The 16,323-nt window shown below is 33.7% G+C and overlaps 1 protein-coding gene across 1 annotated transcript; it reads right to left on the bottom strand.

Moving 5' to 3' along the window:
- Window positions 1-14,277: 14,277 nt before the first annotated feature.
- Window positions 14,278-15,213, bottom strand: LOC133326033 (transmembrane protein 177). The gene has a single exon (XM_061534707.1). It carries the CDS (start codon window positions 15,196-15,198, stop codon window positions 14,278-14,280), a length of 921 nt encoding a protein of 306 aa, XP_061390691.1. The 5' UTR covers window positions 15,199-15,213.
- Between the last annotated feature and the right edge of the window lie 1,110 nt (window positions 15,214-16,323).

Here is a 16,323-nt window from a genome sequence, read left to right as displayed (position 1 = left end):
GTTCACACAGCCAAATGTGACCTCAGGTTTCATTCCAACTTTACCGGTAGTTGGATTTGTCACGGCTACCATTTTTGACTTGAGTACCCCTGATGGGGTTTTGCGTTGACCTAGTTTCACGACGTGTTTAACGTCGAGATCGATAGTCAATTCTGCAAGTGCGGCCCTAACGTCTTCCACTTCATAATTTCCCGATAGTCTTTCAAGGACTACCGAGTAAGCGAGGTTTTCCCCTTAGCAGTGTATGTATAGAATTTATACCTTCCTTGGCAAATAGTTCACGGACAGCGTTATGCTCTTCTGAGCTGATTGAGCTGTCGAATGCGGTTTTATAGTCAAGTTTAGAATCTCTTATTTAACCAGTGTTCCTTGCTTATTTTTAAGTATTCTTGTATCTTCAGGAGCTTCGTATTTTCTTATATTTTTCTGCACTAGATTTGAGCCAGTTGGAAGATTTTTGAATGAAGTCTTTTGAATGACTTGTGTTAAAAGCTTTTTAGTGATGGTAAGTATAGTCCAATTTTTGTTTCCTGGTCACCTTTCAATATTTACAATTACTCTCTTTACCACCAAACTCTCTCTGTTTAGCTCAAATACAATTGAATTGTGTACTAGAGAGATAGAGAGAGAATGGGAGCACAAAATTCAATGGAAATAATCTCAACACCAATAACAACAAAAAAATTAGCAAAACAAACCTCCTCGTAAAGTGGCCAATATATAAATGAACAATCGAATGATAAACGAAGCCAGTCACACAGTAAACCTGAACGTGAGAACAACAGCAGGGTAGCCAAGCAAAACGAAGAAGAAGAGCTCTATTGCGGGACAAAGTTTTAACGCGTAACGAAGGAAACGGAAAGAAAAATTTAAGTGTTTTTTTGTGTCTGTGTGTGAATGCGAATGCTTTCTCAAGTGGAAGGTTGACAATTAACAACAAAAGCAAACCCCTTTTAAAAAGAGTGAGAGGGAGTGAAGAGAACAGAATAATAAAAACATTCAAAAAAATAACGGTCAAATTAAAATTTGTGAACAAAATAAATCATAACAAATCATGGCTGGTCCAATGAGAATTGCATTAATTTTCCTGGTCATTTGCATACAAACAATTTGGACAATTCGTGTCAGTGTTCCAGAATATACCAGCAATCGCAATGAATTCATGGATACCCTAGAAATAAGCCAAAAACAACAACAGTCATTTCACAAATCCCAAATGGAAGCCCAAAATCCCTTATTAAGGCAACAAAGTAGTGTTAAATATCACACAAACTATGATGGAACTGTAACCACCACCACCTTCGACGCCACCAACGATGAAAACACTGCCGGTGCCAATAGTCATAGCCAAATAAATGCAATGCATGCACAAACCAGTCAACAGAAACAGCAACAACACCACCAACGACGACATCATACATCATACGATAAAAATGATGACGTCGTAACCACCAGTGGCGGTGTCAGTAGCACTAGCCCCAGCACCAGCAGCATGCATAACCATGAAGCAAATGAAAATTCAATTGAGAACATAGAGCATAACTCTCGCCACATTGCCGGAGAGCACACCACACACCAACACTCACGCCCGAAACGTGAACTATCCGATTGGCTAATTGCACCCAACACCCGTTGGTGCGGTCGCGGAAATTTAGCTAATGGCACCTACAATACCCTTGGCGGTGCCTCGATGGCTGATAAATGCTGCCGTAAACATGATCATTGCAAAATTTTCATTGCCGCCATGAGCCAACGATATGGTCTCTTCAATTATCGCCCCTACACTCTGTCCCATTGTAGCTGTGATCGTCGTTTTCGCACCTGCCTGAAAATGGCCAACGATGAGGATGCCAAAACAATTGGCCAGCTATTCTTTAATATGGTACAGACACAATGTTTTGTGCTGGCCAAGGAACGAGTTTGTCTAGAACGGGCTGCCAATGGTACCTGTGTACAGGAACAGATAAAACAGAAGGCCCATTTAAGGAATAATAAGAAATTTTAAGAGAGCTCAATATTGCGGTGCCTGGCTGCTGTGAACTTGACACAAGTGTGCCGCTGCCACTGTTCAGATAAGCGAATAATGTGGAGTAGGAGGTGCAGGAGGAGAAGGAAGAAAAATACAAGTGACGAGTGTGTGGCATGCTCGTGTGTGCTTAATCACATAAGACCACCATTAATGACCATGGCGATAATGATGACGATGCTCTAGAATGTTTCATTTTGCAAGCATTTTTTTTTATTTCTCGGAACACACAAATTATACCCTTAGAACAATACTTAACCTGATAATATCACGTTGATAACTAGAATATAGAATTATTTTATGATATGTTTCATATTTGAACATTGAAGACTGCTGCATGCCTGTTATGAAGGCTATACATAAAATAATTAGTTTATTTTTAAGGTAAGTTTAAATAATAAAAGAAAAATATTTATTTTATAACAAAAACTGATTTTATTTTTGCAAACGAAGTTATACACTTGCCAGAAAAAGTATTCGTACACATTCAACTTAAAATTTCAAACTCAAAATCTGGCTAAAACCAAATATTGGTGATGCAGAAGTTTTGTCTGATTAATATCAAACCTATAGAACTGATAGGTTAAATAAATCTGGTGGGGAAGTTCGTATTGATGTAAACAACTTCATTGCCTCAGAGCGTATTGTTATAGACAATTGCAACATAGAATTTGTTTGTGTTAAATTAAATTACTTAAGAAATACCCTAATTTTAACATGTTCATATATTGCTCCAAATTCTGCTCCATTCTGAATTAATTGTCGTATTTCAGAATTAGAAACATCAATATTTTATTTGCCTTGGAGACTTTAATTTGTCTTATATACATTGGATTTTGGTCGAAAATACCACCGATTTTGTATCTGTTTCGTCAATAAATTCAGAACCTGTTATGGATGCTTTTTAGGGCACTATATTTGATCGATGTTTACTACTAATAAATAACATAAGAAATGACAATAGATGTTCTTCATTTGCAGAACCTGAAGATACACATCATCCTACTTTATATTTAAAGTTAGAACTGCATGATAATTATTTAAATAACACTCTGAAGAGAAAAGCAACTCGTAAATTAAAATTTCCGAAGACTACCTTCAATCTATTGCGTATCATGTTATCTAATACTAAGTGAGAATTTGGAAATAACTTAGACTCATGTGTTTCATATTTTTATACCATGTTCACAATGATTTCCAATTGTCAGTCCTAGTTATTAAAGTTAGTAAAATGTTTTCGCCAAACCTAAAAGATTTTATAATTTTGTTAATTCTAAAAGAAAATTTCGTGAATTTCCTAGTCGTTTGAGGTATGGTAAAAAAGACTACAGTGATACATCAAAAATAGCAGACATATTTGCAGATTTCTTTCAAAGCACTTACTCCACATTGACTTTTACCTCAAATTATGTCTTTAATATTGACAAAATTAACAATTTCCCTAATTTCCTAATCTTCTAACAGAGGATGAATTAGGGATACGTAAAAAAGTCGATTTTTATACTTTTCGATTTTTGCCTTTTACTAAAAAGACGACTTTTCGATCTTAAATTTTGTCAAACATTTTCAAAATCGATTTTCGACTAAAAATTTAATTTTTTATAAGATTTGTTCCCAACAGATGAAAAAAGTTCTGGAATGTGTAATTTTAGGACAATTTCGGCTTTGATAATAAAACAGGAATTTATGAAGAAAATCGAAAGTCGACTTTGCGATTTTCTCAAAGGTCAAAAGTCGACTTCGACTTTTAGACTTTTCAATACAAAAAGTCGATTAATCGATTAGTCGAAAGTTGATTTATATATCCCTAGGATGCATTTTTAAATGGTCTATTCATGGCCTATAAATAAGGTCACCAAGATAGCAATCGAAATCGGAAAACAGCTGTTTTTTCTCAAGTCTAATGTCAAAAATTTCGACTTTGTTTACGTTTTCATAATGGAAGTCAATTCACAATAATGCATTTTGACAGCAAACTTGAGAGGTATCGATAATCAGCTGGTCTCCCTTGGTGACCTTATTTATAGGCCATGGGTCTATTGTTGTTCCCCAGAACCTGATGGAGTACCAGTGAACATTCTGAGAACCTGTGCTTATGTACTATGTAAACCCTTTACTGCTATCTTTCGCTGTCTTAAGGTTACTTCCAATGTCCTGGACATCGAGTTTTATTACTCTCTTACATAAATCCAACAGCAGAACTTTTAGTAAAACGTATGATTATTAATTTGTTTCAACAATAATTTCAACTTATCAACATGGTTTCATCAAAGGCAGATCTACTTTGACTAATCTAATGGAATTAACATGTCATGCACACCATGGGTTTTCCAGAAAGCAACAAACAGATGTAATTTACATTGATTTTAGTAATAGTAAAGCATTTGACAATGTGGTACCCAAACTTTGATTATTTAAATTGAATACTATGGGATTTCCAATATTACATTTGTCTTGCATTTTATTCTACTTGAAAAATTGCACTCAAAGTGTGATTTTCAATGATATTATCTTTAGAAACATTAATGTTCATTTTGGTAGACATTTTGGTCCATTACTCTTTGTTTTATACTTAAATGATGTTCCTTCACTGATACAATTTTCTAATGTGTTAAAGTTTTCTGATGATGTGAACCGTTTCAGTAATTTAGACACACAAAAACTAGTATTTAACCCTCAAAATGATCAGCACTCTCTCGAGAATTGATGCAACATTAACGGAATTTGACTTAATAACATAATTATGCCTATTTGAATTTCGATCAATTTCTGCCGATTATTTTATAGGTTTTTACAAATTAGTTAATGCTGATTCCTTTGTTGATGATCTTGGTGTCATCTCAGATGCTAAATTGTAATTTAAATTGCGTATTGAGTCTTGTATCAATAAAGCTAAATCTTGAGCTAGGATTCATAAAACGATACCCTAAGGATTTTGACGATCCTTATATGACAAAACGTTCATTTGTTTGTCTGATTCGTCCTACATTAGGATACGAATCTATTTCATGGAGCCCATTTTAGTTTAATAAAAAAAAACTTGAATCTGTCCCAAACCAATTCCTGTTATTTGCTCTTAGAGGTTTGCCTTTTAGTACAGTTGAAGAACTCCCCCAAATGAAAATCGCTTAAAACTTGATCTTTCAAAATTAGAACGAAAACGTTTAATGCTTAGAGCTGTAATTTTGAATAAAATTTTAAATTTCTGGTTCGCCTTTCGGATGTTAAAAACATACGAGTTTTTGACCCAATTTGCAATTTTTTGTCCTTTGAGAAATTATTGAAACGCCGAGAAATCTGGCAATTACGTTCACCTAAATCAACAGTTAGAAATGATCAGAGATGGTCCGTCAGAAACAGTGACGTAAATGACATACATTTTCGACGTATATTACATACGTCAGAAACGTCGGAAACCCACCCAAAACCATTAGGTTTTTGACAAAATACCTATTTCCATTAATGAATTTGGAAATTACGTATGCTTTACTGAAATCCATATAAAATTTCAAAAAATGTTTCTCCAAAAAAGTTTAGAATTTTGTATTAGTTCTAGTAAGGAATAGTCAGATATATGTAAAAATAATATGTATTTTTGAAAATAACGGTATATGGTAATAATATTCAAATAAATGACGTTTTCTACATTTACTACATTTTATACAGGTATATGACGTTTTCGACGTTTACACCTTTTTGACAGTCGAAAACCTAAAAATTCGTCATACGGACCATCCCTGGAAATGATAAAAAAAATAACACTTATCTATTAATTTGCTATCAAAATGTGCAGCAATTGCATATTTAACAATCACAATTATTTTTTTGAAAGCTTTGTTATTGAATATCAAAATATTAATTCCTTAAGAATTGAGTTGTTGTTATCTGAGACTGAATTGTTTTCGATAACTTAAAAATTCCAATTAATGAGTAGGTGGTACGGTAGATGAATCAGCAATCGACTGCAACAACAAAAACGATTGTAAATATTTCATATCTCAAATTCCTTTTAATTTGATATTTATTTAATTTTTTTTTGTTTCATATTACATATTTATTCTGTTTTGCGACATCAGCTGTTTTAATAAATCAGCTGTTCATCGTAAAAAATTACTGTCAAATTTAGCTACCGAACACATCTATTGTTAATGTATCAGCTGATTTTAAGACATCGCCTTATTTAATGTTTAGGGTCAGCTGATTTTTTAACAATGTTTACTAAATCCTGTTCGATAAATTTTGAAAATAGGTTCGTTCGTTTACTCAATAATTTGTACGAATTTGTACAAATTATTACAAAATGTTGTTCGTTTACCCAAAAGTCCAGTAAAAGAGAGTGAATTGAGAGAGCAGATTTGACAGTTGTGTTACTGAGTATTTGCAAATTCTTACAAGGAAAATTTACTCAGTAAGAATTTTCTTGTACCATCAGCTGATATTTAATCAGCTGTTTTGTTATGTTTTGTAAACAAACAAAAAATTGTTCTCAAGAAAATTGATTGTTTTGTGAATAAATAGTCACAACCCTTTTAAATGTTTGTGGGGAACAAACGATTTCAATTTTCCGCTTGTTATCCATTTTTCTAATAAAAATGCTGTTTTTTAGTTTGCGCCAATTTGTTTGTTGTTTTAATCAGCTGTGTCGAAACAATCTTTTTACTGGATGTTGTTCGTTTACTTTTTGCAGTTTTCTCTCTTGAGAAGGAAAAAATCGTATTTACTCTCTGCAAATTCTTACTGAGTAAATATTACTGGGAAAGTAAACGAACGAACCTAATATTTTCATATGAGAGTACACTTTTATTTTGGGGAGTCTGTTTTAAAACAGCTGATTGTTTAATCGGTAATTTTTTTTCATGTTCACAACATAGAAGTGCCTAAATTATTTCTATCGCCATCTTATAATGGGCTTTGGAGTTAAAAACAAGAATTGAGATTCCAATAAGAAATATTAGTCTTCATTTAATAATGTTATTGATTCAATTATTTTATTATTACTATTAATTTTTAAATAAATAATATATTAATTAATTTTTATTTGTTTCTATTTCAGTTAACCTAAGGACCTTATATACTGGAAAAATACATAGGCTACACAAGATGAAACAAATTCTCAAAGAAATTGGTTCCAAAATGCTGCCCACAACATATCTACTTATTTAAAAATAAATATATTTATATTCTTAAGTTATATTGTACTCAAATATTGATAAAAAATATTTATAAAAACTAAAATCATTACACATGTTCTACTAATGCTGCTTAATTTATTTAGTGATAAGAATAATTCTTATATAAAATAAATTTAGTTTATTTATTGGTCCATAGAATAGAAGGAACTAAAGTTGAACATTGATAATGAAATGAAAGTAAACCAAAAAGAAAATAAAACATATAACAACGAATTTAATTCTAACAATAACAAAAAACAATAATCAAAAAATAAAATCTTTCACATTAGTGTTCCCAATATATAAATTTCAAACAAAAATATATAGCTCATCCCGAAAGAGAAATAAATAACAAATAGTGTTTATTTAACATATAACATTTTCAACAAATAAATTTTGATATTATTAATGTGTGTATTAAAACAGTGTAGTTCAAAGTTTATATAAATTAAGATTAAATAAAAAAAATGTTAAGAGATTTGAATGATTCAACATTTTCTAGTTATTAGACTATTATTAGAATTATTAATTAGAAATTACATTTTATTATGTATTAAATGAAGAAGAATTAGATTACAAGAATAATAAAATTCAAAACAACAAAAATATTTATTTAAAAAAAAAACATCTAAAAATAGATTTGAGTTGTTTTTATTTAAAAATGTGGGAGATATGAAAAAAATTCCAGATTTTTATTATTTTTTTATGAAGAAAATTATTTTTAATCCACGCCTTGATGGCCTTTGGAAAAATATTCTTTAATAAATCCACGCCTTGATGGCCTTTGGAAAAATATTCTTTAATAAATCCACGCCTTGATGGCCTTTGGAAAAATATTCTTTAATAAATCCACGCCTCAGTTGGAGGTTGAAAAATATTCTTTAATAAATCCACGCCTCATTTGGCCCTTGAAAAATATTCTTTAATAAATCCAAAAATATTCTTTAATAAATCCACGCCTCAGTTGGCCCTGGAAAAATATTCTTTAATAAATCCACGCCTCAGTTGGCCCTTGGAGAAATATTTCTTTAATAAATCCACGCCTGAGAAGGTCTTTGGAAAAACATTCTTTAATAAATTCACGCCTTGATTGGTCTTATTCTTTAATAAATCCACGCCTTGATTGTCTTTGGAAAAATATTCTTTAATAAATCCACGCCTTGATGGTCTTTGGAAAAATATTCTTTAATAAATCCACGCCTTGATGGTCTTTGGAAAAATATTCTTTAATAAATCCACGCCTTGATGGTCTTTGGAAAAATATTCTTTAATAAATCCACGCCTTGATGGTCTTTGGAAAAATATTCTTTAATAAATCCACGCCTTGATGGTCTTTGGAAAAATATTCTTTAATAAATCCACGCCTTGATGGTCTTTGGAAAAATATTCTTTAATAAATCCACGCCTTGATGGTCTTTGGAAAAATATTCTTTAATAAATCCACGCCTCAGTTGGCCCTTGAAAAATATTCTTTAATAAATCCACGCCTCAGTTGGCTCTTGGAAAAATATTCTTTAATAAATCCACGCCTCAGTTGGCCCTTGGAAAAATATTCTTTAATAAATCCACGCCTTGATGGTCTTTGGAAAAATATTCTTTAATAAATCCACGCCTTGATGGTCTTTGGAAAAATATTCTTTAATAAATCCACGCCTTGATGGTCTTTGGAAAAATATTCTTTAATAAATCCACGCCTTGATGGTCTTTGGAAAAATATTCTTTAATAAATCCACGCCTTGATGGTCTTTGGAAAAATATTCTTTAATAAATCCACGCCTCAGTTGGCCCTTGAAAAATATTCTTTAATAAATCCACGCCTCAGTTGGCCCTTGAAAAATATTCTTTAATAAATCCACGCCTCAGTTGGCCCTGGAAAAATATTCTTTAATAACTCCTCGCCTCAGTTGGCCCTGGGGTCCTGGAAAAATATTCTTTAATAAATCCACGCCTTGTTGGCCCTTTGAAAAATATTCTTTAATAAATCCACGCCTCAGTTGGCCCTTGAAAAACATTCTTTAATAAATCCACGCCTCAGATGGCCCTTGAAAAATATTCTTTAATAAATCCACGCCTCAGTTGGCCCTGGAAAAATATTCTTTAATAAATCCACGCCTTGATGGTCTTTGGAAAAATATTCTTTAATAAATCCACGCCTTGATGGTCTTTGGAAAAATATTCTTTAATAAATCCACGCCTTGATGGTCTTTGGAAAAATATTCTTTAATAAATCCACGCCTTGATGGTCTTTGGAAAAATATTCTTTAATAAATCCACGCCTTGATGGTCTTTGGAAAAATATTCTTTAATAAATCCACGCCTTGATGGTCTTTGGAAAAATATTCTTTAATAAATCCACGCCTTGATGGTCTTTGGAAAAATATTCTTTAATAAATCCACGCCTTGATGGTCTTTGGAAAAATATTCTTTAATAAATCCACGCCTTGATGGTCTTTGGAAAAATATTCTTTAATAAATCCACGCCTTGATGGTCTTTGGAAAAATATTCTTTAATAAATCCACGCCTTGATGGTCTTTGGAAAAATATTCTTTAATAAATCCACGCCTTGATGGTCTTTGGAAAAATATTCTTTAATAAATCCACGCCTTGATGGTCTTTGGAAAAATATTCTTTAATAAATCCACGCCTTGATGGTCTTTGGAAAAATATTCTTTAATAAATCCACGCCTTGATGGTCTTTGGAAAAATATTCTTTAATAAATCCACGCCTTGATGGTCTTTGGAAAAATATTCTTTAATAAATCCACGCCTTGATGGTCTTTGGAAAAATATTCTTTAATAAATCCACGCCTTGATGGTCTTTGGAAAAATATTCTTTAATAAATCCACGCCTTGATGGTCTTTGGAAAAATATTCTTTAATAAATCCACGCCTTGATGGTCTTTGGAAAAATATTCTTTAATAAATCCACGCCTTGATGGTCTATAGGAAAATATTTTTTAATAAATTTTCGACCTGAGGGTATTTAATTAATTTTTGACTTGATGGTCTTTAAAGAAAATTATTTTTAATAAATCCACACCTTGATGGTCTTCTAAAAATTCGTCCAATTACTCTTTGACATATAATTTTTTCTATATGTACATATGTATAAATATTTTTATTATTTGCCGGTCTATATGTATGTAAATCAATAATTCCACATAGCAAAATAAATATTGAAATTCGAATGAATTGATGACCCTGGGACAATGCCATTTCTATTGCATCAGCAAAAGTTCAGTGCATTTGGGCTTCACCCAAAGCCAAGGTTGTCAACAAGAAATTTGAAAGTACCAGAATGAAAATTCCAACGAAAAAAATAATAAATAAATTTGATAACGAACAAAAACCCCGAATTTAAATTTCACCGCAAAAAATAATACGAAAAAGAAAACACTTTCATTGAAATTGATAAGCACAAATTTTTATTATATACAAACATGTACATACATATATTTATATACACATTTAATATTCTGAAAATTAAACAAACGCCAATAACAATTTAATATACAAACATACTTATGTATTTAATTAATATTGTCTAGAAAGGGATCTGCTATTGAAATTCTCTCGTATTATCAAATCGTTGCGTTTGTATGTAAAGTGCGACGAATTCGTCGCATTTGACTGTCCAGGTTCTGTTGACCGCACAAGTAGAATCTTCCATTTAAACGTACGACAAAAAAGTCCAAAGATCGTGAAAAATTACGACGTCAACGAAAGTCATAATGATGTACTTAATCAGTCTTCGTTATTTCATTATTTTTTTTTCTCAAAAATAAATATGTTTGTATTCAAATGTGACATACATGATCTTGCATATATTGTTGTCAAGTCGTGCAAAAATTTTATTATTTTGTTTTAAATTTTATTTGAAACCTATATACAAAATCAATATCAACACTCTGCAAAAATATTGGGATTTTCTGAGCAAAGTTTCGAGTAAAAGGTGAAAAGGACGATGAAAATATATGAATATCGATTCCTTTTCTATGAAGATCCTATCGTAAATATATGGACCACATTTTTGTAGACTATTTGCAGGACAAAAAATCTCGTATTGTGGTATTTAGTTTACGCTTCAAGAATAGTAGAAAGAAAAAGGACTAGAGATCGAAGAAGGATATGTTTTACAAAAATATTCTTCATTCAATGTGGAGACATAAAGCTCTTTCTTCTAGATCTTTAGAGTTACCAAAAATAGAAAACCAGATGGTTTTTAATTTAATGTATTTTCATATCAATCCAGAAGGATTTTATTTTTATGGAAAACCCGGTAGTGTATTCTCATAGCGGTGCAGAAGATACCCTTTTAATAAAAGACCTATAAATCCTTTTTGTAGTAGACAAAATGATCTTATTAGAGCTGCCCATAATGCAGAAGTTTTTTATAGAAGACATAAAAGACAAATATAAAGAAGGCCAGAAGAGTAATTTCTTCTTATAGTAGCACAGAAGAATTTCTTGTAGACGGCCAGTAAGGCTTTCTAATAGAAAGTCTGTAAGGCTCCCTCCCAAAAGGCTATTTTTATAAAAATATAAACATCCCATTCTCACTCTCCGTTCAAAATGAATAAATAATTTTAATGCATTTAGATTTTATGATCTCGATCGATATTATGACATCATGAAGGCACCTGTGATCTGTTATCGGATTGCATTTTTTAAAGTTCTTTACTGAATGGAGCTTTGAAAAGATGTTCATACTGTAGAAGCATTTTTAAGGACTGAAGATCGATGACCATGTTTTTAGCCTTGGGAGAAGGTTTCCTTATCTTTATGCCGAAAGTTGCCTGCCAGAGTTTTTAAGGCTACGATTTATTTTGGAATTATCGACATAGGAATTATTAGGATCTAAGATGACGTCTCGAGTTCAGGGTATGAAAATTAAAACTATTGACCTTGCAGACTAAATTAATAGCATCCTGATATTCACCTAGAGGTCCCAATTGTATTTTTTCCTATTGTTTTATATACTCATGGTGCTATGAAAGGATTTCATACTAGAGAAGTATTTCATATAACTTCTCATGAATTTGGTGAGTATTCTCCATTTGTTCAATTGAAACCCGTCGTTCTGTTTTTTAATCAACCTCAAAGTTTTCTCCAGTCCCTTAAGTGGTGGTGGGATTCACACTGATGTCACCATCCAGCTCAGAATCTCGTGGAACCGCAATGGCTGCCAGCTCGCTAACATCCCAAAGGGGATCAATGTTGTTAATTGTGCTCTTAAAGAAGTGCGAGGACACCTTATGTCGATAATTCACAACCCTGAACCCTTTATGCAAGGTGATCTGGCCGAACCGAAGATTCCGACGATCAAATTCATCCTTCAGGAAGAGGTCCTTCTTTTATCTGTCGACTTGCAAGAAGTGATCTTCGCTGATACACCCGTCAGGCCATGATCGCCATTCGCAAATCTTCATGAACCCGTGATTGAGCTTTCTGCTTCGAGGCGACGTATTTGGCTTTCACCTCACCCTTACCGCTCTTGTCAGGATTCTCCTGGATTTGAGTTTTGGCAATTCAGCAGCAGGCGAGTTAGTAGAATTGTTTATTTACTCAGAGGAGGGTTGTTTTTAGCTGTATGGACTCTCTTTTGGGTCAACTTCAGGACTACCTTATCCTCATTCCCAGTGAAGCATGGTGTACAGGACATCTCAAGATCTCAGAGATCCCTTAGAGATTGCTGAGTGGTCAGAAGTCACCGCCAAACTTGTCCCGGTTGTGCTCAGACTACACGAAGTCTTCTCCTCCATTAGAAGAGGGACTTCATTCTATTAGTACCAGAATTGAATTGCGAGGAAGCCCCTCGCAATATCATTCGGATAGTTTCGAGAGAACTTCCGTAAGTAATAGGGATTATATTACCTACGGAAGTTCTCTCGAAACTATCTCTCGAAACTATCCCGTTCGATAAACCTGTTATAGAAGTTAACTGCTCTTCGTTAATCTCTTTGTCAGAGATTTATTTGGCACTGAGGTGTTTGGTTGTTGTTGTAGCAGCCCTATTGCTTTTACACAATGGGCTGAGGTGACAGACGTTGGCTGAGGGAGAATCGGGTCGTTTGGGCTCGTAGGCCCCTCTGTTTTGGAAACGAACGTGTTTGGTTGTTGTTGTAGCAGCCCTACTGCTTGTATACAATGGGCTGAGGTGACAGACGTTGGACGAGAAAGACTCGGGTATTGCCGCTCGTAGACCTCTCTGTCGTGGAAACGGTAGTTTATCGTGCTCATGATTCATCCATATTTCCGATGGAAGGGTCATCAGTAACAGTCTCTACTTCAACGGCCAGTTGCCTCAGAAGTCTCGAACACGACGTGAAGATAGATATGGGACCTTAATACTCGCCAGGTATTTTATCATTTTTTTGAGGAGTCCAAGCCTTATTTAGCCTTGATTTTTTTTAAATCCACCCCTTGAACAAATTATTTAAAAAATCCACGCCTTATTTAGGCCTTGAAAAAATTATTTAAAAAATCCACGTCATATTTAGGCCTTGAAAAAAATGATTTAAAAAATCCCCACTTTTTTTGTATTTAAAAATAGTTTCTAATAATTACACGCCTTATATAGGCCTAATTTATAAAATCCACGTCTTTTATGCTTAAAAATATCAGTTCTTTGATCGCCAGTGTTCATTTCCAAGAAGAATCTGATCTAAGACCTGAGAAGTGAATATTTAGGGGTGCCATTCCCGCCTCTTGGAATCATAGGCACTCGATCATTTCCTCCGACCAGAGAAATATCAGTCCTCTGTTTATTTGTTTGATTAACGAATTTAAATAAAACCAAAAAAAGTGAAATTCATAATCGAGATACATTAATAGTCAACAACTTTATTGAAATTTCACAGGATTTAATAATTAATAAAAATACAATTTTTACTACTAAGGACCTATAAACAATGCATAATAAATACTATGCAACATTCAAGAAGTTATATTTCGAATAATACCTCTTGAAAACCTATAACTAATTCCTTGAATTAGCAATTTGAATCATCCATTTTTTCCTTTCAATCGATTTCAAAATGTTACATAGTATTATTACAGTATATGAACATATGTAAATCTTAATTCATTGCAGCCACATTCTCTTGCAATTTTTCCTCAAAATACGATTTACGAATTGTCAATGGCAGTGATTCTTGACGCAATAAATAATTAACATTACCATTTGCCGTAAAGGTATCATCTTTCAGCAGATTTCTCAAGGCAATATTCTTCTTCAACTGTTTATCGTAATAGCTAATACCAGCCTGTACAAACTTTTCACCTTTCTCAGCCATTTCCTTGTCAATATCCGCATCCATTGTGACTTGATTGAAATCTTTCATGAAACACCATGTACCCAAACCAAATAAACCCAATATTGTATACATAACCAAGCGTAAACTGAATGGTCGGGCCAAAAGACCCAGACTTGAATTCAAATAACTACCCACGGTGTATACAGTTAAAAACGATAGCGATGGAAACAACGAATTCATTAGAACATAATGTGTCTTGGCCTGCAGCAGGGCTTTACAAAATGCAAAAATTTGCTCCTCTTCGCTTAGAATGAGTGCCTGCTCTAGGAATTTACCACTTTCCGATTTCCAATCAATGGCTTGATCACGAAAACGTATTTCACTGCGTTTGATATCGTTGACACTGTCATATTCGAAATTGGCCGGTATACCCACAATGGCACCAAAGCGTGTCTTCGTACATCCCACCAGCGATACTTCAAAACCAAATACCGAGAAAGGTTTGACCAAAGACATTTCATGGTTTTCCAAACCACATATTTCTTTGGCCTTCTCGAATCTTGCCAACAGCTTTGGTGAAATTTTTACAGGTTCTCCACTTTTATAGCATTGCAGAAAGTTCTTGTAGTATTCCAGACCGAAGGTGTTGGGTACATAGTTGAATAGGAATAAACCCAAGGTTGTGGCACCAGCAGCAACAAAGGCCTTTTTACTGCCACCAGCTCCAATGTATTTCGATTTCATTGTGTATGGTTTTTATTCAATATTTTACTTTATTTAAGTGTTAAAAAATAATAATAACAAAAAATAAATGCACGTAACACCGGTGCTAGTGATGACAACAAATCGATGGCCGATAAAAATTGTTGAGTTTATATAAATATCGATTAATGATAATAAATCTCGATAAAATTCGGTTGCTTCAGGAAGGCAGCAATACGGCCGAATATATATTTTTTTATGAGGGAGAGCAAAAGACCGAATAAACAAAATATTAGGAATATGCAAATAGTAACGGTGAATAAGATACCCCAGAACCAATAAGAGATGACGGTACAGATTGTTTGCCACCTAGCCAAGGTGAGGTCAGAATAGGAAATAATCGGTTGAAGAATAAAAAAAAGCAAGTGCCGATGGGTTACCAGCTGAACTATTCAAGGCCGGTGGTCAGATGCTGATTAGTACAATTTGGAAAGAGTAATTCATGGCCAATGATTGGAACCTCAGCATCCTGTGTCCCGTTCACAAAAAAACAGACATCGCATACAAAGTGCTATCCAGCGTGCTGTGTGAAGGACTAAAGCCAATGGTTAATGACATTATTGGACCATACTGAACCATACTTGGAAATGACCAACGAAAAATATATCGACACAATCCACCTATTCGCCGATGCGGCTTTGTGCATTCGACCGCTCAGAAGTTCCTAAAGCCATGGCTGCATTCGACATTCCTGCAAAATGAATGCGGGTATGCAAGATAACTTTAAGTGACACAAGGTCAGCAGTTTAAGTGGGAAAGGACCTATCGGATTCCTGCAAAACCGAACGAGGATTTAGACAAGGTGACAGTTTGTCGTGAGACCTTTTTTGAACATCTTGCTGGAAAAGGTCATACGAGATGCAAATGTGAACAGAAGGTTGCGAGCGGTAACAGGCACCTTTGTACAAATTGAGAAGGAGTCTGCCAAAGTGGAAATGACAATGAATGATAAATGGCCAAAATGATGGTATCAACGCACAAGACGTCCAGTAGACTCGGGCCAACTGTGAAACTTGAAATCTACAACTTCGAGTTAGTCAATGAGTTTATATACCTCGGTACCGCCATAAATAAAAATAATGACATCAGTTTTGAACCTCGAAGAAG

The sequence above is a fragment of the Musca vetustissima genome, unplaced genomic scaffold (assembly GCF_032173495.1).
Source record: "Musca vetustissima isolate MV318-11 ecotype Yass unplaced genomic scaffold, APGP_CSIRO_Mvet_v1 utg358, whole genome shotgun sequence".
Taxonomy (NCBI): Eukaryota; Metazoa; Arthropoda; class Insecta; order Diptera; family Muscidae; genus Musca; species Musca vetustissima.
Note: the sequence above shows the minus strand (reverse complement) of the source record. Positions and strands in the feature narration are given on the sequence as shown.

Excerpts from the sequence above, each read along its gene's own strand:
- LOC133326033 (XM_061534707.1), bottom strand. The coding sequence starts at position 15,198 with ATGAAATCGAAATACATTGGAGCTGGTGGCAGTAAAAAGGCCTTTGTT.